Here is a 27,844-nt window from a genome sequence, read left to right on the forward strand (position 1 = left end):
CCCCCCCCCCCACGTGTGCCACGGTGCCGGCCTTCATCGGTTGCCGCTCGCTAAGCAGCACTTGCCCCAACAGCCTGCTGAGGGCTATACAACGGACCACCGACCCTTTGTCTTTGTGCGCAGGAGCTGCAGTTCGAGCGTCTGACGCGCGAGCTGGAGGCGGAGCACAACAGCGTCGCCTCGCAGCTGCAGCGCTGCCGCCTCGACTCGGAGGCCGGCAGCGCGAGTAGCGTCAGGTGAGGGGTGGCGACTCCACTACCCCCCCACCACCACCAGTACCCCCCCCACCACTAGTACCAGTACCCCCTCACCACCAGTACCTCCCCACCACCACCACTACCCCCCCCACCACCACCACCAGTACCTCCCCACCACCACCACTACCCCCCCCCCACCACCACCACCAGTACCCCCCCACCACTACCCCCCACCACCACCACTACCCCCCACCACTATCCCCCCCCCACCACCACTACCACCACCACCACTACTACCACTACCACCACCACCACTACCCCCCCCACCATCACCACTACCCCCCACCACTATCCCCCCCCCCCCACCACCACTACCACCACCACTACCTCCCACCACTATCCCCCCCCACCACCACTACCACCACCACCACTACCACCACCACCACTACCCCCCCACCACCACCACTACCCCCCACCACTATCCCCCCCCCTACCACCACTACCCCCCCACCACCACCACTACCCACCACCACCACCCACTCCCCACCACTACCCCCCACCACTATCCCCCCACCACCACCACCACTACCCCCCCACCACCAACACTACCACTACCCCCCCACACCACCACCACCCACTCCCCACCGTGCCGCGTAGCTCGTCCTCACCCTCTGTGCCACACGACCTCCTGGGCGTTGTCCGGACACCCGCGACAATGATGTTTGTGTGCTATGGGGCTAAGAGACACCCACGACATTCGGCACACACACGCACACGTGGCCAACACACAAGGTCACCCGTTAGCGAGCACCTTGTTGTTCTTCCCCGCATCTCCGATGAGCACGGTCCGCTACGTACGGTGCGAAAGAAGTTCAACGTACATACAAGACTGGCACGGCACACGAGTGGGGGTCGGTGGCCCTGCACCACGCCCGGCCGCCTTTGTCTCCCAAGTGGCGATGTTTACACACCGCCGCACCGGGTTCTCATTTGAGGCTGAGTTGACCTACGGGACGCCCCAGACCGGTTCAGATAAATGTGTTGGCCGTGAGCGGGAATCGTAACTCGGATCACTAACCGCTGTTCTACCGCACGCACACATCCACACAGCCATCTGACACACGCACACATCCACACAGCCATCTGACACACGCACACATCCACACAGCCATCTGACACACGCACACATCCACACAGCCATCTGACACACGCACACATCCACACAGCCATCTGACACACGCACACATCCACACAGCCATCTGACACACGCACACATCCACACAGCCATCTGACACACGCACACATCCACACAGCCATCTGACACACGCACACATCCACACAGCCATCTGACACACGCACACATCCACACAGCCATCTGACACACGCACACATCCACACAGCCATCTGACACACGCACACATCCACACAGCCATCTGACACACGCACACATCCACACAGCCATCTGACACACGCACACGAGTAGGACAAACCCCAGCTTTTAAAGTGTGCCAGCACCCCTGGTTTTCGGAAGCACCAAAGCCTTGTAAATCGTAACTTTAATTATCCAGGAAAGCCTCACTAGGAGTCCCAAATACTCTTCAAGTTCAAGTTAATTTATTAGGTATAGCCCTGTGAGCCATTCGGCTCTTGAATCGGGTGCAACCGCAACAACAACAAAAAACATGAACAAAAAAACATCTTAAAGTGAATATGTGACTGAGTGCAAACAGAAAATCCAAGAAAAGACAGCAAAATATTGGAGCGTCCTGCATTGGCACGTTTCCCCTGTTATTTCGTGTGTCACGCCGTTACGACGAGACTGGGATACGTGGAGAAAAAGCTCAAACAAATATCTGTCCATTCACCCAATCGCTCTCCTGTCATGCACGTGGTGGCTACCTCGTAGCCCTGCAGTTGGGGTGTGCTACGCGCACGATAATTCCACAATCTTGTGTTACTGCAATGTTGATCATATTTAAACGTATTGGAGGCTGTGAAATGCGCACGATGTATATCGTATGTTATTGGCGCAGGATGATAAAAAGACGTTTTATTTTGATCGAGAGCCGATAGACAGGTTTCTCGTAAATTGCCGCAGTGTAGTTGATCATTACACAGCGCTTAACATCATGATGCTTTATTCTTAAACCATGTTCACGGCTGCCTCCCCTCCTTACTCCCTTCCTTCTACAAACACTGCAACTTGCCAGATTTCTGTTGCGATGGAGGCTGTGGTAACTCATGGTTTTTTTAAACGCTCCGGCCTGTGTCCTGCTGCAACAACAGCAACGCCGTGCATGCGGCATGCGCCCTCATTACATCCATGGACAGACAGCGAGGGCAGTGCCACGGGAAACCCTGACCAGGATGTTCTGCCTTACAGGATAACCTCAGCGAGTCTCAACTATTTGCCTTTGTTCTGTCAAGTTTTTGCTACGTGTTTTCCAAAAATATGTAAAATTTAACTATTTAAAAATTTGACACATTTTTTATCGTGATGCCAGCACACAATGGCCTGCTCTTCTTTTAACGACATCAGGGGGTCATTGAAGTCCAGTGACGCGGACGGCACGTGTTTCACGGTTAATACGCCCGAAGGGATATCCAGGGCGGCCTTCTGGATTAGAACCGTGAACGTCTGCAACGAGCAGCAAACTAGGCCGTGTCACTGGCCCACCCATGGTGGACTGTGAGCCCGGCTGCTGAGAGCGAGCAAAGTTAAAGGAGAACATCTCCTTTGGGCTGCAGAATTTATGGGGCGATAATAAGACAGAGGCAGCAGCCAGGGCCAGCTTCATTGGGTAAACATTTTGTGGCAGTAAATTAAGAGGGCAGAAACATCAAATATATGTTTTATTTTTACTTAGCTGATGGATCAGAGAGATAACAACTGCTGGTTGTCCAGTAAATAAATGCAGATACAGTACTGTACGTATAGATTTCATTATAAATCCAATTAATAGGTTTTCATAGGGCACTACAATTGGTAATGGTTAGCGGGCCATAGCAAACATTTATACCACTTGAGGTATCAAAACTTTAGTGGGACACACTTCTTTATGCGACCAATAAAAAGTGAGTTACGATTTGCCATTATTGAACAACGTTATCACACCATTCACCGTATTCGAAAACGTTATCGCACCATTCACATATATTGTCCGTGTCAATAAATCAGTACCACGAAAGTTCCCTCCGCCCACCACTGCGAATGGGACACAAGCAGCCCAGTGGCCCTCAATACCTGGTCGCGAGCAAAGCTCCCGCGGCCGACGCCCTCCGCCTGAATGCCTGCCAGGCACATGCACGCCCCACGCCACTTCGCTCTGTTGGCAGCACGTAAACCGGCTCTCGCTTTCTCTCGCTCTCTCTCTGCTCTCGCGGCAAACTCAGATGTACCGAGCTGGTGAATCATTCTGAGTGTGCTGCGAGATGGAGCCCTGCACTCGGTTTGGCGGCCGCGAGTTGATGTCGTGGCTGGCGCATGTTGGCACCGTGTGTTGTTTTGTTTTATTTATAGATAAACAAACCTCGGTAATGTCATGCAAAATGCCCTGCAGCAGGAAATTAATGTGTTTTTTTAATGAATGAGAATGGGTCAAAACAGCTGTGAACACGAAATCTTGCTATTTGCAGTTCCAATGAAGAGGCTTTCCACTGGCGGTCGACAGGTGAGCAGATTGCATTTGTTTTTATTTCTTGCAGTGTTTTATTGTTATCGCCTTGTGGTAGTTCAAGCCACTTTCCACGGCTCACGTAACGGCGACTCGTGTCTGCGCACCACTGCGTGGGGGGGCCTCAGCCGCGCCCGCGGGCCGCCCCTACGGTTCCCCGCGCGCCGCCTCGTTCGCCGAGGCGGGGGCCAGCGACAGGGGCTCGGGGGCATCCAGAGGCCCCGCGGTCACCCGCTCGATGACCAGCGGCGGCGCCTGTCAAGACGCGGCCGATTTTCCGCTTGCGCGGTGCGGCTCCCGGGACTCCGGGACAGCGGGGGACCGGGGCGACGCTGCCACCGGCGGTGACGACGGAACGAGCGGCCGCTACGGCAACAACAACGGCGGCAGCGGTGGCGCCGACGCGGCTGCCGACGTCGGAGGCTTCTGCGGCCGCAAGGGAGGTGGGAGCGGAGGCGCCGTTCCACCGGGGGCATGGCGCCTCCCTGGCGGCTGGAGGCACAGCCAGGTGAGGGGACGGCAATGGCCTCCGTGGAACATGCGCGGCCCGCTCGCGAACCGTCGCGCGCGGCTGAGTGAATCCAAGTGTGACAGCACCTCCGATTGGCTACGTACGGTGCGAAAGAAGGTTCATACGTGCAAAGCCGCGCGACAGACCGAACTGAGACTGAGTGAATAGCTGCTGCTGCTGCTTTTCCTCCATTTGAATGCGCAAAGTGGGCAAGTGGTGCACGGTCCGCTCCGTGGCTTGGCTAGGGGCTCCGCAGTCACATTCTGGCGTGGGTCCGAGCCGATTCGATTGAGTCGCGTGCTGCGTTTGTGTGTTTGGGGAAAGTCGGCACCGGCTGGTTCAACACGCTTGTGTTGTGTCCGAAACATCGTGATTTATTTGATTTTATACCTACGTGACTTTTACCGAAAGAACCAAAGAGTATGTTAGCCCAGAATTGTACGCACAACTGAAATGGGTCCTGTCGCTCAACTAGCCATGCTCAAGAATGATATGTACGTATGTTGAACTTATTTCGCACCGTACACAGCCAACCGCGCAAATCGGAGGTGCGATGAGTGTGCGAGGGAGATATAGCACAATGCGCTATTCAGTCATAATGTAAAATTAAGATGACCGTTTAAGATTCTTTATTGAAATCCCAGGGGTCGACTCAGTGTATCAATCCTCTGGGGGTGGATAAAGTTACTACCACTTTGTGGGAAGTCGACAATGGCTGTTCGACGAGAGACCGATCCTTGTAATGGAAAATGTGGATTTTCCACCATTAATTAGGAGGTGCCAGTGGAGATCAGCTCTGGCCAAGTGCTTGTTTGTGCGCGGGAGGACATTTTCCGCACGCGCGCGTCGGAGGCAAGAAACACAATTACGGTCCGTAGTGCTCGCCAGTTTTTATTTGCAACACAAACGGCCACGTGGGAAGCTTTGTGCAGCAGCGCACACGCACACAAGTCCGCCGGACAACGCGACCCTTCACCCCACCTCCGCCCATTCGCAGGCAACATCAGACAATGCGGCGGGGCGACCGAATGACCTCGAATCCACGGAGCCGTCGCCGCCGCCGCCGCCACCACCGCCGCCGCGCCCTTTCCCAGCATCGCGCTCCAGCGCCTTCTGCTCGCCCTCTTCCCGCCGGGCGACCCACGCGTCGCCCCCGGGGGCCAGAGTCCCTCCCTTCTCCGCCGACGGCCCCGCGGCCCGCTCGTCACCGGGCGCCATCGCCGACTCGGCGCCTCAACAGCGGCCGCCGGAGGATCCGGAGAACAGCCTCGGCGGAATGAGGTTTGCCGTAACCAGGAGAAGCAGCCTGGGGAAGGAGGAGTCGATCTTCGGCCTCACCGGCAAGTACCTCTGCAGGGAGTCTCTGCTCGGCAAGCGGGTGAGCCTCCCCGGCAGCGAGGTCCCGTCGCGAGAGAGCGACCGTGCCTACGGGGACGGCCCAGCCGCCGGCGCGCAGACGTCGCCTTTTAAGAACAGCAAAAGCTCCGCCGCTCTGCCCGAGCTGCCCGGGGCGTACGGCTGGGCGGCGTCGCCGCGGCGGGCGAGCTCCTCCTACGCGGGGCACGCCGGCGAGCGCGCGGCCTACGACAAGGACAGCTCGCGGGGATTCGTCTCCCGCCCGGCCACCCCTCCGGAAGCGTCGCGAGTGGGCGCCGCGTTCTACTCGGACGTCGCATCCGTGAGCCCCCTCCGCAGCTCCTATGCCGACTCGTCCACCCGCCACCGCCCGCCCGACGGCAGGGAGCGGTACAGTCTGGACCAGGGCTACGGAGCGGAGCCCGCCAAGGGGTATGGCCACCCGGGGAGCGATCGGCGTGGCGTGCGTGCAGAGCGGAGCTGTCAGAGTGACTCACTGTCTCTGCAATGCACTGCCGACCATCTGGGCTACGGGGAGCAGAGTCCCTTTAATGATGCGGGCGGGCAGAGCCGGGAGCGGCAAACGACTCCTGACAGGTGGCTGCCCGGGGACCGATATGGCCACGAGTCCGCCGAGGCGTTCGCCGAGCCCGCGGGCGGCTCGTCGTACCCGCCGTACCCGCCCTCGCCGAACGAGCAGCTCGCGAGGGCGGCCAGGGGGGGCGGCGGTTACGGCCACCGCGGGGAAGAAAGCCCACCGGCGGGCCCGGAGCAGCAGTGGCAATCGAGCGGACGACGTTACGGCCAGCAGACGGAGGGACCTTACGACGATCCCGCGGCGCGCGTGCGGCCCGCCCTCGGCGCGTACGCGGACGGTCAGTCGGAGCGGCGCTGCTCCACGCTCAACCGAGCTTGGAGCGGCAGCCGGCACAGCGTCAGCCTGTATGGCCAGGGCGGCTACGCGGACGCGTGTGCGCAGCGGGACGATCGGCAAAGCGCGGCGCGCCGCTCCCCGCACGACGCCACCCACTCGTCCGGCAGGAGGCTGAGCCATCAGGAGGTCGCGCTCGGCGGCTCGATGAGCCGGGAGGCGGAGAACGGGCGGGTCGGCACGAGCCGCCACGGCCGCGGGGAGGCGTTCTCACACGCGTGGCCGGGCGGGCGCAGGGGCAGCCTGCAGCCGGGGGGAGCCGCGTACGACGACGACGACGACGAGCCGGGCGACACTCGGGGCTCGCCGCCGGCGTGGCGAGCGTCTCGCTGCCTGTACGAGCGGCGCGGGCCCGAGTTCCTGGGGCAGCTCGCAGGTGAGGAGGCGTCGTCTCACCCCCCATGCATCCCCCTGCCCCCCCCCCCGTGTGTGCCGAGTCGGCACCGGAGGAGAGCGCCGCTTTCGGTGTGCGCCCCAAGGTCGGGGGTTTAACGTTCGCGGTGGCCGCAGAGCCGCGGGCGAACAAATGAAATGAGAGTCTCGCTACTCGGCTTTCCTGCTTGCGAGCCAAAGAGTTAAGCACTGCAAATGCCTCGGATGGGTCAATTCATAATAACATGATGCCCGTGTGAATGTAACGCGTGTCAATTGTGGGAAATGCGTGCAACCTGTAGTGGAGTGGCCCTGTGGGGCCCGACGTCCACCCCACCGCCCTCGCGAGGCAGGTGGGGCGCGACGTCCACCCGTTCCGCTCCCTCCTCCACCGTATCGGTCGGCTCCCGCCGGGCCCCCGCTGACCGAGTGATTGGGCTCCCCGCGCTAGCGCCCTCTCTGAGGGACACGCTCGTGCTGCTGGCTCGTAGCCACACGGAGTTAAACCACACACCCGTGCACACACCGCAGCTATCGTTAACACAGGGGGCGCGAACGTGCTCACACCTATAGTAACCCTTTCAACTGGTACAAAAACTGACACCTTTATACAAGGCATCATGTTTGCAATAACCACAACACAAGCAGTCAAAATGCAAACAAGAAGAAACAACTCTGATGATGATAATGATATGCACTGTCCTTGAAGTTGATTGGGCCACACCCGAGACAGCTTTTCTTAGAGCCTAGTCTCCATTGGTGTTGGACCAGATGACGCCAAAAGGCGTACAACTCAAAGACAACGCACTATCAGAGTATTGAGAGCTCGGGGTAAGCATGTACACTATAAGACCTCCTATCAACTTCAAGGACAGTGCATATCATTATCATCATCAGAGTTGTTTCTTTTTGTTTGCATTTTGACTGCTTGTGTTGTGGCTATTGCAAACATGATGCCTTGTATAAAGGTGTCAGTTGTTGTACCAGTTGAAAGGGTAAAAACCTATTACTATATTTTGCCACTGGTAAAGGAGGTCTCGTAGCATGCTCACACCTGCGGCCGTTTATCTCTGAACGCGCGCACACGCTGTGGCTCCGCGTTCACCCTCGCCGCGCGTTCCCCCACGCAGTCGCTCCACACACAAATCACAGATACCACACCGATGCTCTGTACTAACTTTCATTCTCGGCGCAAACCCCACACTACTCAGAGGGATATTTCGCGAGAAGAGCCTAGCCTACTGTTGCCCCCGTCCCCAGATACTCAAACGCCTTACCACGTACCTCGTAGCTTTACTCACGGCGTCGCACGGATGCTGTGAGAGTCGGAGGGAAGAGGACGAAAAAACCTTGCCCATCACTGCCTCGTAGCAGCACTCACAGGATGTCAGGGAGGAGAGGGGTCTTGGCGACCAAGATGTTGAAGAAGAGTTTTCCTTTGAATCGCATCAGGCTCCCCTTTTATCACCCTCACTTCAAAAACCCGGGATCTCGTCGTACCGCACGGCCAATCGTGCGCCTACCGTGATTACAGCCCGTTTATTGATTACTCACCCTTGTTAATCCGTGATGACGCCTGGCTGGACGAATACACACCCTGCGAGTGTGTATTCGGTATGGCGGTTGGGGGGGGAGGGTCGTAGCGCTGCGATCCCCGGACCTCATGGTCTGCTCTTCTCGCTTAATAATCCTCTCAATCCCGTTCCGATGTCGTGAATGACTCATTGCGGCTGGCATGGTGAACCTTTTTGCGCCCATACAATGTTAAGCCAACTCAGGGGCACTGCGAGGGTCGGTCAATCTCCTGGCACTGGGAAACCGTGGGACTTTCCTCTTAGGGACCCTTCGGATTAAAACCCGTTGTGCCAGGCAATCCCCCGCCAGGAGACTACGTGTGCTGTGTGTGTGTGCTCAGTATGGGGGCCAGGGGGGAGTCGCGGCGCTTGCAGAGTTGCTTCGAAGCCGTGGCACCACAGCCCTCCAATTGTGTGAAATGTCCGCACATTTAATTCAGACCCTCTATGGCTGCATACACAAAGAGTCGTCAACATTGTTCACGTTATTATTGCCTTGCTGTATGGGCAGGAGCTGGGATTGAGCCTCATCTGTTTAGGCTATAAGAGGATGGATCGCAGTGTCTCCCATGCAGCTATAGCCATCGCACCGCACCGACGACGTCCCAATCTCTAGCTCCAACCTTAACGCGCCCACTAACCCTGAACCTCGCCCGAACACTAACCACGGTGCCTCGTGGCAAGGCGTGATTGTGGCTGGTATCGGCGATTTTCTTACAGATGGGCAAGGAAGCTTCGATGGCTGGGGAGACGCAACAGCGTGCAGGGCAGACCTTCCCACACCACCGGCGCCACAGCAACAGCATCATCATCATCATCAGCAGCAGCAGCAGCAGCATTATCATCATCATCAGCAGCAGCGGCAGCTGATGGACGGCGGAGGCACCCATGGTTACGCCAGCCCCATGCCAGCGTCCTCGCCGCCCGGCAGCCCTGGATACCCCAGCAGCGCAAGTGAGGGCGACCTCACCCCTCCGGCGATTGGCTCGTTCGCACCGCGTGCATTGTGCCCTTCAGGTCGTGTCAGGTTGTCTGCCTGCGCAAGCCAACGTCTCCATTGGCAAAGTGGTGCAAATCCTAAATCCTTGTTGTTGTGGTGGCGGGAGCCAGTCTCTCGAACACTGCTGACGCCTCATGAAATCGTACTCATTTTATGGACCCCCTGAGGGATGGTGGATTGAGTGGAGTTAACCTCCCACCGGGATTTGAATGACTATCGTTTCACGTTGACTGCTCACAGCGGCTCTCAGTCATATTTGTATGCTTGGTAAACAAACAAGATTTGAATGTTGTTAGATTATGATATATATATCTATCCTTTGTAGAATTTGTAATCTGTAAGACACCGTTGTATTTAAATTAAATGCTTATTAGATCCAAACTTTAGTGTTTACATTCCTGTTGGTGGTTGACTTCTCCAGAATTAACATTCCCAATTATTTGTTGGAGGTCAGTAGCGGTTGTCCTTTTGCCCACCAATAATTCAAGGCCGCCACAGGCTAGACGCACGGTAGGTGCTTATTTAAGTAGAGAAACACATTAAAACCACGGTGCGTGCAATAATATACCGTAATTTGAATCACATGATTTTGACATTATTTACATACCCAACGGAAACCTCGCAGTAGATTACACGGGGCGCGACTCCCTTGCAGCCGAGCCTCACCGAGCAGCGAGCAGCTCCGGCGCCACCGCCACCACCGAACCATCGCCCTCTCTTTTCGCTCGCCAGTTCCATGCAAGCAACCGGGCAGCCGGCAGGCCAGCCCGCCGGCGCATCCGCTCTACCAGGCACGCGGCTACACCGCGGACGGGCCGGCCTACGGGACGCCGGGAGACGTCTACTCGTCGCGCCGGCAGTACGCGGCGCCCCCCGCCGATCCCTACGGCCCCCCGGCGCACGGCGGCGCGAGGCCGCCCCCGCGGCCCGACACCCCCTCGGGTTTCGCGAGCCGACGCGCGGAGTCCGGCGGCGGCGGGGGCGGCAGTCGCCAGGGCTCCCCCGTGGCGGACGCGAGGAGGGCGTACGCGGTTTCCGACGGGCCCTACGGCGCGTCGCTGGGACGGGGCGGCTACGACGAGGCGGAGGCGGCCTTCCGGATGGAGGACGCCGACCCCGAGGATCGAGCGGGCGACGGGGACGACGCCTTCCGGTGGCCCCCGGCCGGCGCTCCCGCCCAGCTGGACGCGATTTACGCTCGGGCGGGGACGGCGCTGGTGCCGTGCGAGAGAGAGAGCGGCACCCCCAGGTGAGGACCCTCCGCGGGCCCGACAGTCGTGAGTGTCGGTGCGACGCGTCGCTCGGGCTGCCACCTCCCCGGGTGTATCGTGAGAATAGCAGTCTCTCTCGCGGGGACGGACGAGCGGGGGGAGCTGCGTGCAAATTGCATTGTCCTGAGCAGTGCTCGTTGTTGCGCACGTGACGAAATTGGGGATTCTTTAAAGTCCCGGGAAGACTTCCATTCTATTGTTGCATATGGCGGGATGGTTCGGGAGGCCCAGCTTCGTCGCGTTCGATTTGCCCTCACTCCGAGACGAAGCTGGGTCCGCCGCCACCGCTCGCGTTACGAACCGCTTTCTGGCTTGATGCGCCGAGCGGAATTGAGTCAATGAAAAACGCGCAGATAATAACGTGTCAACTTTACTTCGCGTGATCTAATAACAGTGGATAGAGGGATCCCCGCAGAGCTTTCTAAATGTATCCCAAGCGTTATCCCACGACCCCAGTTCTGCGAAGAATAAACTGCGTCGAACGAGAGGCAAAAAACGTTGGATGCGGCGACGTCTTGGCCAAGAGTGAGCTGGCGATGCAACACTTGTTTGAATTCTAACACGCAGAAAGTATCGGGGCAGTGTCGTTAACCTACATGCCAAAGAAAGATTCACAAGTGTGTGCGGAATTAAATTTAAATATTCGTATGAAAAAATCAGAATAAGTTTTACCCTTCCTGGCGATAAAACAGGTGTTAAGATGTTCAAACACTAAATAGAAACATTTTAAATATTTGTGTTTAGTCATATATATTCATTAGTTACTGCAGGCTTTGTAGTAGTGCCTAAAGACGAGCTACTGCGATGGATTGTTGTCGCTGATATCCATTCAGCAGCGCTGTGACTTAACTCAGTGACTGCCATGCAGATATGTTGCATTTATTTTGCACCGTGTGTAGCCCACCGTTCTAATCAGAGGTAGAGATGGTGATCAGCAGGTGATCAGTAGAATTATTTTCTACTCAGCTCCTGATCACCATCTGCATGACAGCCATAGGGAGGCTCATGCCGGCCTCATTCGCAAGAACAGAGGGGATCGAGTGGCAATATCTGGCGCTCTAGCAATGAATCCTGCAGGGGTTCCATGAGCAGTATCTGCTGCTGTAGGGGGGAGGTTCTGCCTGAGCTGCCCCCGCCTGGGAATACCTCTAAACGGACACCGGGAGACGGGAGGAGCTGCCCCGGGACGCTCACTCCGTGCGGGGTGTGGGGTTTTGCGGGTGCAGGGAGACGGCGTGGAGAGACCCGGACCTGCCGGAGGTCATCCAGATGCTGCAGCACGAGTTCCCCTCCGTGCAGACCAACGCCGCCGCGTACCTGCAGCACGTGTGCTACGGGGACGACGGCATCAAGGCGGAGGTGAGGAGGCCTCGCGCGACAAGACAAAGATCCCCAGTGTAGCCTTACCAGACTGTTGGGGCAAGTGCTGTTAGCGCGCACCTATGAAGCCCGGCACTGCACACGAGGGGGTGGGTGGCCAGCACCACGCCCGACCGCCTTTGTCTCCCCAGTGGCGATTTTTACTACACACCGCACTGGGTACTCATTAGAGTCTGAGTTGACCTAGGGGAGTCCCAGGACCGGTTCAAATAATTGTCACTTGTGTTGGCCGTGAGCGACACTCACTCACTCACAGTGTCCTAGCCGATGGATTATCATGATTCTGGATAATGATTTTAATCAAAAATATAATTATTTTCTACTGTAGTCAATGGAGTGCCTTGGTGAGTGAGATGCGTGGTGTATAATAGGTGTTAGGTTGTCGTGGTGTGTGCTGGCTTTGGCGTATGATGGTGAGGGTGCTGTTGCTGTCGTACCTGTGGTGGAGACCATGATATTGTATGCAGTGGAGCTGATGGTATGCATAGGTGTTGACTTTGCAATAACAGTGCGATGATTATTACTATATTGTTAATATTATGCTGGTTTCCCAAGGAACCTCTCACTGAGCCTCAGGACTTTTTTTTAGGAGTGCCCTGCTGAGCTATTGCTATGTGTGTCTTCAGTGAGTGGTTTGCGAGTCATTTTTCAAATTTTGCCAAATTGGGCCCACGACGCCAGCCAGCACGCAATGGCTCCTCTTCAAGCGGCGTCACAGGATTCACAGGCACGCACCGTGAAGCCGACGGTGCAATTTGTTTGAACGACGTCAACGCCCGGCTGGCATTAACCGGAGCAGCTCGCCGGATTCGAACCGTGAGCCGCCGGGAACGAGCAGCGCCCCGCCGGGGCCCCATCACGTTCCAGACGGACGCAAAGAGAGAGAGGAGAGAGAGAGCACGTGACCGGGTGCGGCGATCACCGGCGGCGGCCATAGCGAGCGCCAGGCGACCTCGCTACGGCGACTGAGCGGAGGGCCGCGCGTCTGCGCCGAGGTGCAGGTTCGCCGTCTGGGCGGCGTGCAGCTGCTGGTGGACCTGCTGGACCACCGCGCGCGCGACGTTCGCCGAGCCGCCTGCGGCGCCCTGCGCAACCTGGTCTTCGGCCGCGCCAACGACGACAACAAGCTGGCGGCGCGCAGCTGCGCCGCCGTCGCGGCCCTGGCCCGCCTCCTGCGCCGCGCTACGGACGCCGAGACCCGCGAGCTCGCCACCGGTGGGTCGGCGCTCGGGGCGTCGGACGGTCGTCACTGTCGGTGCGACGCGTCGCTGGGGCTGCCGCCTCCCCGGGTGTATCGCGAGAATAGCAGTCTCTCTCGCGCGGTGACGGAAGAGCGGGGGGAGCTGCGTGCAAATTGCATTGTCCTGAGCAGTGTCCGTTGTTACGCGCGTGACGAAATTGGGGATTCTTTCAAATTCCGGGAAGACTTCCATTCTATTGTTGCGTATGGCGGGATGGTACGGGAGCTAAATGACAATGTTGAGGTTTGCTTTCCACGAGAGGGCTTCAGGAGAGGCTTCGCGTAGTTTTGCTACTCCTCCTCTTTACCGAAAGAACCAAGAAGATGAATCCCTGCAGTCACGAAAGAAGCTTTAAATCGAAATCTACTCCTCCTCTGTTGGAGGAGCGCACGCGACTCTAGACGTGTCCCCGGAGAGCCACCTCAAAAACAGGAATCCTGGGACAACTAGGGCAGGTGACAGCCTTGCATGTTTGCCGACGCTAACTTCTGGATCTGCTGTAGATAGACTCCAGCAGCCCGGGCATCTGTGCTGGGTACAGAGCGGTGGGTACAAGTCTTGCTCGTCTGTGTCTGTGGCCGAAGCGCTGACCGTAGGAATTTCTGCCCCTCCGTTCAGGGGTGCTGTGGAACCTGTCGTCCTGCGACTCTCTGAAGATGCCGATCATCCAGGACGCGCTCACGGTGCTCACCAACACGGTGCTCGTGCCCCAGGACATGGACAGCCTCAAGGAGATGGGAATCGACAGCCAGATCCTGGCCAACACCACGGGATGCCTGCGGTGAGCTCCCGCCACTCCCCACTTGGGAATCGTCTTCCGTGAACTGCGAGCGGCCATCTCGAGTGGTCAGGCTGGTCACATCGCGCGGATTTCAACAACGGCATGGTGACAGCATGGCCGTGTGATGTGCGGTGTGTGTGTGCGGTGTGTGTGTGTGTGGTGTGTGTGTGTGCGGTGTGTGTGTGTGCGGTGTGTGCGGTTTGTGTGTGCGGTGTGTGTGTGCGGTGTGTGTGCGGTGTGTGTGTGTGGTGTGTGTGTGTGTGCGGTGTATGTGTGTGCGGTGTGTGTGTGTGTGGTATGTGTGTGTGTGTGCGGTGTGTGTGTGCGGTGTGTGTGTGCGGTGTGTGTGTGTGTGTGCGGTGTGTGTGTGATGTGCAGTGTGTGTGTGTGCAGTGTGTGTGTGTGTGTGCGGTGTGTACGGTGCTCCATGTTAAGGGGGGCGGTGGAGCAGTAGTTAGCGCGCTGCTCATGTCCAACACCGGTGACGATCATCGTAACCGGTCATGGGCCTCCCCTAGGTCGGCTCAGCCACAAATGAGCATCTGGTGCGGTGTGTGTGCGCGTTGCTAGGTGTACGTTTTTTTTTTGCGTGCGTGCGTGGGTCGTTTGCTGTCATTCACGTGTGCGACGCTCGGCTGCCCGTGTGCGACGACCACCTCCGTGCAGCAACGTGAGCTCCGCGGGCGAGGAGGCTCGCCGGAGGATGCGCGAGTGCGACGGCCTCCTCGAGTCGCTGCTGTCCATGGTGCGCGCAGCCCTGGGCTCCAGCAGCATCAACGGCAAGGTGCGTTCACACGCAGAGAGGCGCCTCCGTTGTGCCCTGCTCCTGGAGAAGTGGACCAATTACGTGGTGACCTCACTGACACTTACGCCTACCTACCCTGGGGCCGTGCCGATCCAGCCAGGCGTAGCTCAGGAAGCACCAGGTGGCTTTTCCACTGCACAAGCCGAGCCATGCTGCTGACGTCACACACAATGAACGAGTGGAGATTCATGTTAGATGACGATGTATCCTTAAAGTGTCGTGTATGATGTCACATGCAATTAGTGCATCATTTGCATCTTCTCCCCGTGGTCGCGTGGATTTTTCTCTGGGTCCTTGGGGTTTTCCCCCTCCACGTTTAGCAATGTGCATTGAGAGTATTTGGCTGCTATAAATGTCCATATGATAAGCCACTTCGTTGGGCTATCATTTTTGTCCGGGTCGCTTCTGAGACAGAGCTGTTTGTACAGCTCAGTGGACCTTACCGGGTAAAATAAAATAAAAAAGTGTATAGTTTAGTTTATATTAGTGGTGAATGTCGCCTGCTGCTGATACCACCACCGCTGCTGCTGCTGTGTTTTCCCAGGTGGTTGAGAACGCGGTGTGCGTCATGCGGAACCTCTCCTACCGCCTTGAGGCCGAGACGCGGCAGGGGCAGCAGCTGCGGGCGTCGTGGCGCGGCGGCGACGCCGCGGGGGCCGGGATGACCTCGTCGCGAGACGAGAACGGGAGCTGCTGGGGAAAGCGAGCACGGAGGAAGCACTTGGACCTCGAGGTGAGGCGCAGAGGAGAGGGGAGGTCTCAGCCGTGCTCAGATATCCCTTTATCCTCGCAGCGGCTTTTGGCTTCTCGCCATCGAACAAAGAAGGTGGTCACCGCATCGCGTAGCGCTATCAGATGCGCTTGTGCAGCCCTCTGGAACGCTCTTCCCACCAATGTTAAGAAGCCACTGGATATGTGCACTTAGAAATCATCTAGATTGAAAACTGATTTCTTTTGAACTGCTTTTTGCGGTTAATTTGTTGTCCTTTCCCCGCACCTCCGATAAGCGTGGTTGGCTACGTACAGAGCAAAGGAAGTTCAACATACAAACGAATTCATAACAAAGTGTAAGCCCAGAGAGTCCATCGAGGGAGACCTGGATCAAGAGAAGCAGACATCAGTCGTGTGGAAATGACTGGTCATCAGATTTCCTTGCCTGATGTTGTGTGCCTGGGTCTCAAGTGGACAGTCTGGTGGTGGGTGGTTGGCAAGTAGCCAAACGAACCTCAACAAGTCCCCAGATGTCACGAGACAGACCTCGTAAAGTTGTCAATTAAAATCACTTGGCAATTTACCGAACTGTATTAAACATAGTCAGCTAATAGAGGCTCGTTTATAATACTATACCCGTAATAATGACACTGGGCAGTTATCAAGAACTGTAGTAAACAGTGTTAACTGATAATACTGGATCCTTCGTACAAAAATCCCAAATCTGCTTAATGTCCGCTTCTCAGAAAGGCGCTAGATTTGGCGCTCATCGATTTAACAAAATTTTGTCACGAGGGGAAACTCAAGACTCAGGTGCCACGGTGGCGGGATGTTAACTACCTCACCTGGTATACAGGAGGTTGTGGGTTCGATCCCGACCCTGATGGCCTTTCGTTTGCATGTTCTCTGGTTCCTCCGGTTTTATGCTTCCGCATTTACAAAAATGCGTTGAGAGAAATTTGATTTCCACGTGATAAGCCACTTTGTCGCTTATAAAAAAGATATATACATCTCTGTGGGCCTTACCTGATGAAATAAAAAAAATAGTTTACAGTTCATAGCTTCAAGACGCCGCCAGAACTGTCTAGCGACAGCGTCATGAACGCACGCGGCCGCTGTGGTGCCGCAGTGGGATGGCTCGGGCCCGCTGCCGGACTGGGCCGAGCCGCCGCGCGGCGTGGAGCTGCTGTGGCACCCGTCCGTGGTGAAGCCCTACCTGGCGCTGCTGGCACAGTGCTCCAACCCCGACACGCTGGAGGGGGCGGCTGGCGCTCTACAAAACCTGGCAGCCGGATCCTGGAAGGTGGGGAGCACAGTTGCACCATCTACCGCGTGGGCCGTACGTCCTTGTGGATCCGTGTGCACGTGTGTGCGCAGCGGTAGCGTAGCTACGCTATGAACCAGGCCACCCGAGTTCGATTCCTGCTCACGGCCAACACCGGTGACGATTATCTGAACCGGTCCTGGGCCTCGCCTAGGTCTACTCAGCTTCAAATGAGTACCTGGTGTGTAAGCATCACCGCTGGGGAGACGAAGGCGGCCCACCCTCTTGTGTGCCGTGCCGGCCTTCGTAGATGTTCAGCACTTTCCCCAACGGCCACACGGGGATCTTTGTGTACGTGCGGCCGTCATGCTGGACTCCTTCATCGGCGCTCTCCGACAGCACTCGCCCCAATGGTCTGTTGAAGCTACCACGGTGGGTGGGTGGATGCCCCCGTGTTGTCGTGATAGGATCGTTTATAATCGTAACCCTGGACAGTTATCAATTACCATATGAATCACAGTTGACTGATAATACAGGATCATTGATACTTAAATGGACATCTGTGAAACTGCTGGACATCTGTGCAAAAGAGATTTGACAGCTCATCGGATTCCCGCGGTACAAATGGATATTTAAGACGCTGATGATCCGAAGTGTTTTGCGTGTTTTCCGCGCAGTGGGCTGCGTACGTGCGCTCCGCGGTACGCAAGGAGAAGGGGCTGCCCATCCTGGTGGAGTTGCTGCGCGTGCAGAGCGAGCGCGTCGTCTGCGCCGTGGCCACCGCCCTGCGCAACATGGCCCTGGACGCGCGCAACAAGGAGCTCATCGGTGCGCGGGGTCACGGGGGTCACGGGGGTGGCGGGGCTCGCACACGCAACTTCAGATGCCCACCCACCGCCGCGAATGTCAGCACCAAGGGGGAGCTTGCTCGGGATACCGAGATGTGGCACGCAGCTGAAGGGAGAGAGAGAGACGGAGTCATCTCGCTATTGGAGCGTTGTGCCGGGTGGCGTGATTATTGGCATTCATAACGAGGCAGCTGGAAGCCCTCGAGGGGTTTTTTCAGCTCCTGTCCCGTTAGCCGTGGGTGCTACTGAAGCCAAAGTCGCCGCGGTTGTGAGCGGCCACCGGACGTGCGATGTTCAGGCCAAGATGGAGCCACCGCCATGGATTCTCTCTCTCTCTCGATTGGGACTCTACTGGGCACAACTTTTATTCGGCAACTCGTGTTACAAAACAACAACACGTGGCAATCAATAGGCGTTCGCAAAATTAGTTGAAACTGATCCCTACGCTACGAGGAGTCCTTCTATTCTAGCCACGTTGCTCAGGATCTTGGTCTTCATTCTCTAGTCGTGAGCCCAGCTCTCTCTCTCTCTCTGACGCACTTTTATAGCCCCAAGCGCTGTTCGTTTTAAGTTGTTTTGTCCTCCGATCAGCACAGTTGGCTACGTACGGTGCGAAAGAAGTCCAACGTACACACACAGTGGCTCCTGCCATCATGATCATCCAATATATTCCTAATTTGGCTGGGTCACCTCCAAGCTCTTCTACCCAACTTCTCGCGAGCTCGGTTCGGGTAAATCGCGGCCCACTGCCCCACACGCAGTCATCGAAAAATTGTCACTTCACCCGCCAGGGAAGACAAGCTTCACGTGATGTTTGTTTTGCCTTTAACAAGGCCGCATACGTCCACACGTCCTGTCACCACAGCGCCTTGTTGTCTATTGAGTAGGGACACGAGGGGTAACATCCCTCATGTGTTGGTGCACGAGTGCATGACGGGTGGAGCGGTGGTGCAGCGGTTAGCGCTGCGCTCTGCTACGAACCCGGCGACCCGAGTTCGATTCTCGCTCACGGCCAACATCGGCGACGATTATCTGAACCGGTCCTGGGCCTCCCCTAGGTCGACTCAGCCTCGAATAAGTACCTGGTGCGGTGCGTAAAAACATCGCCACTAGGGAGACAAAGGCGGCTGGGCGTGGTGCTGGCCACCCACCCCCCCCCCGTGTGCTGTTCTGACCTTCATAAGTGTTCGCTAACAGCACTTTCCCCAACAGTCCGTTGAGGCTACGCGGGGGATCTTTGCCTTTGTCTATGTGCGCGTGCCAGGCAAGTACGCGCTGCGAGACCTGGTGCAGCGACTGCCGCCACCCCCGGGGGCCGTGACGGCGGTGCCGGGAGACGGCACGGACGTCTCGGCGTGCGACGTGAGCACGGCGGCCGTGTGCTGCACCCTGCACGAGGTGGTGAACAAGAACGCGGAGAACGCCAGGGCCCTGCGCGACGCCGGAGGCATCGAGAGGCTCGTCGGAGTGACCCGCGCCAAGGCCGGCAGGCACGTGCTGCTCGCGCCCTCGCCTCGGTCGCCTCACCCCCCTCACCCCTTCTCCTGCCCTCGACAAATCGCTCGGCTTGAGGAACGAGTCGACAGTCCCAGTGCCCTTTTGATCGGCGGTGGAAATGTTGCCCAGGAAACCCCCTGGAAAGCCGTGGTGGGAGTGGAAATTTGAACCCTTTGAAAACGTTCCGGAAGGAATCAAGGGTTCGTTTTTTTTATTTGACTCACATGTAGATCACCCAGACTGACAGAGAGACCCATAGACACGTACAGAGCCCCGCATACACGATCTGAGACCCACAGACACGATCTGAGACCCACAGACACACACAGAGACCCACAGACACACACAGAGACCTACAGACACGCTCAGAGACCCACAGACACACACAGAGAACCACAGACACGCACAGAGACCCACAGACTCACACAAAGACCCACAGACACACACAGAGACCCACAGACACACATGGAGACCTACAGACACACAGAGAGACCCGCAGACACACACAGAGACCCACAGACACGCACAGAGACCCACAGACACGCACAGAGACCCACAGACTCACACAGAGACCCACAGACTCACACAGAGACCCACAGACACACACAGAGACCTACAGACACGCACAGAGACCCACAGACACGCACAGAGACCCACAGACACACACAGAGACCCACAGACTCACACAGAGACCCACAGACACACACAGAGACCTACAGACACGCTCAGAGACCCACAGACTCACACAGAGACCCACAGACACGCACAGAAACCCACAGACACGCTCAGAGACCCACAGACACACACAGAGACCCACAGACACACACAGAGACCCACAGACTCACACAGAGACCCACATACACACAGAGACCTACAGACACGCTCAGAGACCCACAGACTCACACAGAGACCCACAGACACACACAGAGACCTACAGACACGCTCAGAGACCCACAGACTCACACAGAGACCCACAGACACGCACAGAAACCCACAGACACGCTCAGAGACCCACAGACACACACAGAGACCCACAGACTCACACAGAGACCCACAGACACGCACAGAAACCCACAGACACGCTCAGAGACCCACAGACACGCTCAGAGACCCACAGACTCACACAGAGACCCACAGACACACACAGAGACCCACAGACACGCACAGAGACCCACAGACACGCTCAGAGACCCACAGACACACACAGAGACCCACAGACTCACACAGAGACCCACAGACACACATAGAGACCCACAGACACGCACAGAGACCCACAGACTCACACAGAGACCCACAGACACGCACAGAGACCTACAGACTCACACAGAGACCCACAGACACACACAGAGACCCACAGACACACACAGAGACCCACAGACACACACAGAGACCCACAGACACACACAGAGACCCACAGACACGCACAGAGACCCTCCATCTTCTCCTCAGATCTAGTTGGGGGTGGGGGGAATCATTTATGCGTTCCTCTAATAATTTGTTCCCATTTCACAATAATATAAATTTACACTCTCCTAGATAAGGGGTGAATTTCTCCACAGCGTGATCATTGTTGACGTTCAATTCATTATGTTGTCCCCCAGAGAAATTCTGGGTTGAATCAACCTCTGACTGGAAGTGTAACTCGCAAAAAAATATGCTGCTGCATTGGCAGCGATGCACAAGCACAAATAACAAAACACTCAACACGTCCCTCAATTCATAATCAAGTTTTTTGGTTAGATCGCGTTATTTATAAATGTGTCGTAACCCTCCACCACCCGACACGGCCAATCAGCAAAAAAAGTGTCACGTTGACAAAAGACAAATAGTTCACTGCTTTAGCTATTTGTTTTTTGTCAACGTGACACTTTTTTGCTGATTGGCCGTGCCGGGTGGTGGAAGGTTACGACACATTTATAAATAACGCGATCTAACCCAAAAACCTGTATTATGAATAATATTGGTCGTGAAAGCCTACGTGTTTAACGTCCCTCAATAACACTCGCCCTACAGAGGAACACAGATTTATTACACTGGTCAATACACTTTTTCTGGCATAAGGTATTCCAACGGTTTTAAGGTAATTTTGGGGTGTTGATTCCAAATCTGGCATCAGTTTTTGTCTATCACATCAGGTTTTGAGATATCAAATATTGCATTTTCAATAAAAACTGCAGAAGAAAAATATTAAATAAATGTGGATATCTAAATAAAATGATATTATAAACACACTATCCTAAAAATACAGCACCATATTTTAACACTAAAGCAGTCACTGACTCGCAACAACTTGCAATCATAAGTGACAGAGTTAATTTCGGGTAAAATCAATGAAAATGGGGTATGCCAATAGCATAAAATGATATGTGATAGAGCAAATCTGAGATCAGATTTGGAATCAGCACCCTGAAATCAGTCTAAAACAGCTGCAAAAGTCCAGGCCAGAAAAAAAATGTGTTTTTGTTGACCAGTGTTATCGGTGTCGTTTATGGCAATGACCCTTCTCCGTAGCATAGCAATCCACCCTCTTTGTTCTTGGCGAATGTGTTGGGGGCCGTCCATAAATGACGTCACGCATCTAGGCGGGGGGGTCTGACTTTTTGTGACGCCGTGTGACGAGGGGGGGGGTCAAAAATCATCCAAAATCGCGTGACATCATTTATGGACGGCCCCTTGACTCTTCGTTATTCGGAGTTGCTTGGGCGGTGGCGGCTGCTTCCCCTTCCGCCTGTGAACCGCACACTCGCCCTGCGTCTCGCGTTCGAGGTGCGGAACAATCTCCGTTCGATTCATTGGCGAATGCCACGCGTGAAATGTAGATTGGAGAATTACGCTGTATGGCACTTTGTTCCCTGAAGACAATTACATCCGAAATTAGCGACATACGCCACGAGACCGACATCGTTGACTCAGGCTGGCTATGCGTGCACGCACGTGACGTGCCTCCGCTTGGCACGGGTGGCTACGTACGGCGCGAAAGAAGTTCAACATACATACGTACTTACGTGTGGACGAACGTGCAATGTGCAATGAACACACGAACGTGCAATGAACACACATGCCATGAACACACGTGCCATGAACACACATGTCATGAACACACGTGCAATGAACACACGTGCAATGAACACACGAACGTGCCATGAACATGCGTGCAACAGGACTGTGAACGCGCTGCAATGCTTCCTGCTGGTTGCTAGGACAAGGCAAGAAATTTACACCATTGGAACCTCATTTTCCAGTAACAAAATATGATAATTGGTTTTTTACCCTTTTATCTGGCAACAAAACTGACACCTTTTTTTACAAGGAGTCATTTTTGCATTGACCACAATACCTGCGGTCAGAATGCAAACAAAAAACACAACTCTGACAATGTATGCACTGTCCTTGAAGTTGATTGGTCCACACCCGAGACAGCTTTCTTGAGAGCCTAGTCTCACATGGTGTTGGACCAGGTGCGCCTTTTGGCGTCATGTCCTGGTGCTCACCTTGGCGGTGTGCACTTGCCGGAGCGGTGCCTCACCCGAGTGCCCGAGCGACCCACGTGCCACCCACGTGCCACTCACGTGCCACAACACGTGCCACCCACGTGCCACCCACGTGCCACCCACGTGCCACCCACGTGCCACAACACGTGCCACCCACGTGCCACCCACGTGCCACCCACGTGCCAACCCACGTGACACCCTCGTGTTGTCTGTGCCTCCCCAGGCACTCGCAGAAGGTGGTGCGTGCGGCGGCGCAGGTGCTGACCCTGCTGTGGCAGCACCGCGAGCTGCGGGGCCTCTACAAGAAGGTGAGAGACTTTTGACTTTTAAACAACTTTTATTGCCGCCAGCAGCAAAAGCACTGGAGGCGATTTCGATATGAAATACGCAAAGTCACCAGCAAACAAATGAAAATAAACGCTGCAAATCCACGTGCTGTGGCGCTAAAAGCACCGCGCACAACACGAAAGAAAAGCCACGTGGTTGTGGGGGTCATCGCGCACGCCACGGTGACGAGCGAGCGCTTCGGAAGGTGAACACGAGGGTGCCGTCCACGCTGGTAAAGAGAGGGGCTTGTCCGGCTCCCCAGCGTTCGAAGAAGACGCGCTGCACATCACCAGCATGTGTGTGGTACGCGTGCTCCAGCCGGAGCTGCGCATAGAGCAGGCCCCTGAACACTGGAAGCACAGAGCAGCTGTCAGTGTCACCTTCCAGCATCTTTTTTCTCGTTCTGTACACCGCCATCTTCGCCTGATCACAGGCGTAGTTGGCGAGGTCATGGCGCTTGTTAGCCAGGTAAGGCACCACCCCATATACGAAGCTGCTGTTGTAGAAGGGGAGAGAGAGAGAGGGTGTGGAGCTGCACCGACTTCCCGACTCTCCCATTATGTCGGCATGTAATGGTCGATTCGCTGCCGGGTGAAGGTCCGTCCAAGCCGTGGCCACCTCGCTCTGATCCTGCTTTCGCGACCAATTATCATCTATAATAGAGGGGGGGGGGGGTTAGATATCGCGTAAATATAAAATTAACGACACATTTATATATTTACGCGATTTAACCCCCCCCCCCCCCGAAAAAAACCCTCTATTATGGATGTTAAATCCCCTCGGCGTCCACTTATGCATGTCCGTCGACCGTCACTCCCACTCTGTAGTTATAGCAGCTGGCAAGCGCTGTATATCCATTACCTTCGGATGACCTATGTCTCCACGAATGTGTAATAACACGCTGGAGACGGCTTGTAGAATCGGTCCTTTTATTTCACTTCCTTTGCAGTTCACAAACACTCCCCGTTGCTGGCAGGCAACGGGAAGCGGGCAGTCAGTCACCAGAGACCCACCACCACGTGGCACCCGGAGCCCCACACGCGCGTGGCCTCTCCCTCTCTTAGTTCTGCGTCTGACCCCGTGTCTCTCCTCTCTCCCTTTATTTAATGCCTGGGTCACGTGGTACACTCCAGCCAATCCTCAATAGCCTGCGCCGAATGTTCCAGATCCTCCATCAACTCCCGGGACCACGCCCCTGACTTGTCTTCCCATTGGCTGAGGCCAAGACCAACGAAACCAATCACCTAGCTGACATCCCGTGATCACGCCGGGGCCATGCTCCCAGGCTCTCTCCCCATTGGCTGTAAAGCGGGACCGGCAAAGCCAATCACCACGTGAATCTGACATAGGCTCTTATTACAAATATAAAGATGCCTTTGTGCCTGATGGTAAAAGTTAAACCGTTTCAAAATGTACACTTTCAACGCAACTTCGGTGTCTCCACGCGCACGTGCTCAGCGCCCTTTCTCAATCAGTCAGCGATCAAAATTCCACATTCCTGCGACGAGGACAGGCCCCCTTCCGTGAGACGAACCACCGTTTAAATGTCCACGAAGCGTCGACTACGTTGTTGGGGCTGCAGTGCATCTCCCCCCGCACGTGTCTCCCGCCTCCTGAGCCGTGGCGTGAGCTGTGGATGGTTGCCCTGCAGGATGGCTGGGTTCAGGGTGACTTCACACCGCCGCTGTCGTCCTCTGACTGGGACAAGGTGAAATTGTACGAGACTCCCTCGTCTTCGCCGGCGAACAGGAGACCCTCGCCCACCATCCAGTCAGGTGAGGGGCGACCCACTGAGGGCCCTGGAACTTGCCGAACGACCGCCCCGTTTGGCGTGACGACCCCGGTCGCACGTTCGGGCAGCCACCGCTGGGCAATGGCTTGAGAGGTGCATCGTTGTGAAGGATGCACTCTGGTGAAAAATAAGAAGAGGTCTTACCCCTCGGGGCGATGAAACAGGCGTTAACATCTTCTTGGTTCTTTCGGTAAAGTCACGTAGAAGGGAAGTAATAAAATAATAAAAATAAAACATAATAAAATAATTATATTATTTTATTATGTTTTATAATTATATTATTTTATTATGTTTTATTTTAATTATTTTATTACTTCCCTTCTACATGACTTTACCGAAAGAACCAAGAAGATGAATCCCTGCAGTCACGAAAGCTTTAAATCGAGGCGTTACCATGTTAAAACACCAAACAGATGCCTTTCGGGAGGCATCAATTCTGCCCTGACCACACGTATTTGTTGGAAAAAACATGAATTAATGCAGACTTGATGCCTCGCAAAACGTATCTATTTGGTGATTAAACATCTTAACGCCTGTTCTATTACCACGAGGGGTAAGACCTCTTTTTATTTTTTTAATCATTTGAGATACTGTCAAAATAAAAAAAGGTCCCACAGACGCTCTGGTGTTAATCTGGGCAATGCTCTTGCGTTGGTTTGTGAAGTTGGGAGCATCGCGTCCTCTCGCGAGCTCCTCAAGACGGAGGAGAGGAGGTCCCAGGAGTCGGAGAAGAAGAGAAGCATCTCTACGTCGCGTTACGACGTCGCTCACACAGGCAATGCCGTGCACGGTGGCGCCAACGGAGGTGAGAGGGGCGCGTTCCGTCATGTGCAGTCACGCAAGGCGCGCGCGCACCTCTGGAGTACGCCTCTGGTTTGTGTTGTAGAAGCGACCGGAGCCACATAATCACTACAGAGCGCATTTAAAAGTCTGGTACCCTCGGAGCAATTCAGAGGGAAGATTGTGGATAATTATTGCCTCGTTTCCAATGCGTCACATTTGTCTCTCGCACAGTGGGGTTGACGGACCTCACCATTTACTGCTTTGTGTACATCAGGTAGGAGCCATTCCACATCCCGACTCCCCTCAACGACTTCGTACAAGTCGACCTCCATGCGGACAGCCACGGAAAACAGCGCCCCACAGGTGGGGCACGCCCAGCTCGCGACACGCACCGCACGTTCATGCGACAGGCACCGCACGTTCACGCGACACGCACCGCGCGTTCACGTGACACGCACCACACGTTCACGCGACACGCACCGTGCATTCACGTGACACGCACCACACGTTCACGCGACACGCACCGTGCGTTCACGTGACACGCACCACACGTTCACGCAACACGCACTGCGCGTTCACGTGACACGCACCGCGTATTCACGTGGGCAGCACGCCCCTTCGCGTGCCGAGCACGCGCCAAGCAGGTAACGCGCCGTGTAACGACCGCAACCGCGCGTGGTCTTTTTATTCCCCCGCAGCTGCCGCCTCCGCCCGCGCCGCCCGTCGCGCCGGGGCTCCGCGACTCTCCGCAGCGCGCGCACGGCGGCGTCGTCGGCGTCGTGGGCCACGCGCACCGCCCCGCCCGCAGGGACGCCAGGTCGGAGAGACGCATCGACCGCTACCCGGCGGCGCAGCCTTCCTGCGGCACGTCCCCGTACGAGGCCGGCCACGTTCAGCACTCGCCCGACTCGTGGGTGTGATGGCGGCGGCCTCGCGACGACGACTTCGGGCGTCCCGCAGGCGCGGCGCCTCTCGCTCGGTGGCCCCCGGGGCTCGCTGACGCTACCGCGAAGGGGACGCATCGGAACAGCTGGTGGAGCCCACGGTGGGGGAGTTGCGGGAGTTGTCTGCTGGCCCGGTTAAGAGCTCGACTCCTGGCCGTGTCGCAGGCGGACACGCAACCGTGCACCAAAACACAGCGAGCCGGCGACAGGACGCTGTGCTTGAGGACGGACTTGTCTGGAGTCCTTTGTTAAACCGTCAACGTTGAAGGTTGTCCCACGTGTGAATGTGTGTACGTGTGTCTTGGTAATCGGAGGTAAATATGTGTACACGTCGATGCCGACCGTGGGCTGCTTGGCTCTGGGGACGTCTGAGCCTTGCGCTACGGCACGCCTTGGGTTCCAGGATGAGCGTCGGTTGGCGCTGTGCCGTCGAGGGTGGCTGGCGGGTTGGGTCGGGGCTCGGGGGGGGGGTTAGGGTTGCGTGTGGGGCTGTTTGCGACGAGGACCATCCACTCGTGAAAGATCACTCCGCAGTGCGGCTGAGGCACTGGTAATCTATGCACGACGATGCACAGTCGGTGTGCACTGGGCGTGCCAAAGCGTCGCAGTGCGCGCTACGCGCCAGCTGTGCGCGCACAGCTGGCATTAATTCCCCCTGAGTTTACTTCCCCCATTCGAAGTCGATGTCCTCCTTCCTTCGAAGTTGAGCCTGCAGTCATGGGCCTCTAGCAACGATAACCACGGTTATCTCCTGAACTGCCATTCTGGACTAATATAAAAAAAACATCACAGTCATTTTATGTTTCGGACATCTATCGAAAGCTATTACGCAGTAATGCAGCTTGCTAATTGCAGCGCTGTACTTTATTGTAATTTTAAACAGAGACTTGTGACTAAAATAGTGGAGACTTTAAATGTTCGTAGACTGATCTACATCCGTAAGCAAAGATAACTATGTAACTGTCTTAAATCTCATTCCTCTTATAATCTGCATTTATTCTGTACTCGTTGAGGCCTTTTTGGAAAACAAAAAAACTTCAGGAACTGCGTTTAGCAGTGGAGTCAAAACACAGGCCGGAGGTCCGGCGACTTGC

The 27,844-nt window shown here is 55.9% G+C and overlaps 1 protein-coding gene across 1 annotated transcript; it reads left to right on the forward strand.

The window, feature by feature from the left end:
- On the forward strand, positions 1 to 27,189 carry LOC144723097 (uncharacterized). Its single transcript, XM_078601692.1, has 19 exons — positions 1 to 236; positions 3,834 to 4,379; positions 5,380 to 7,045; positions 9,336 to 9,569; positions 10,348 to 10,864; positions 12,113 to 12,245; positions 13,268 to 13,481; positions 14,126 to 14,288; positions 14,955 to 15,072; positions 15,638 to 15,826; positions 16,345 to 16,353; positions 16,934 to 17,107; positions 17,746 to 17,896; positions 19,181 to 19,406; positions 23,128 to 23,212; positions 24,883 to 25,006; positions 25,688 to 25,828; positions 26,081 to 26,169; positions 26,505 to 27,189. Exons 2-19 carry the CDS (start codon positions 4,110 to 4,112, stop codon positions 26,724 to 26,726), a joined length of 4,725 nt encoding a protein of 1,574 aa, XP_078457818.1. The 5' UTR covers positions 1 to 236; positions 3,834 to 4,109; the 3' UTR covers positions 26,727 to 27,189.
- Positions 27,190 to 27,844: the final 655 nt, after the last annotated feature.

This window comes from Lampetra planeri, chromosome 1 (genome assembly GCF_965212315.1).
Source record: "Lampetra planeri chromosome 1, kcLamPlan1.2.h2, whole genome shotgun sequence".
NCBI classification, from domain to species: Eukaryota; Metazoa; Chordata; class Hyperoartia; order Petromyzontiformes; family Petromyzontidae; genus Lampetra; species Lampetra planeri.

Bases quoted from the DNA above. Each gene is read 5' to 3' on its own strand.
- LOC144723097 (XM_078601692.1), top strand. From the start codon at position 4,110: ATGACCAGCGGCGGCGCCTGTCAAGACGCGGCCGATTTTCCGCTTGCG. The intron at 9,570-10,347 runs GTGAGGGCGACC...TTCGCTCGCCAG, and splicing joins TGGATACCCCAGCAGCGCAA to TTCCATGCAAGCAACCGGGC. The intron at 14,289-14,954 runs GTGAGCTCCCGC...ACCTCCGTGCAG, and splicing joins AACACCACGGGATGCCTGCG to CAACGTGAGCTCCGCGGGCG.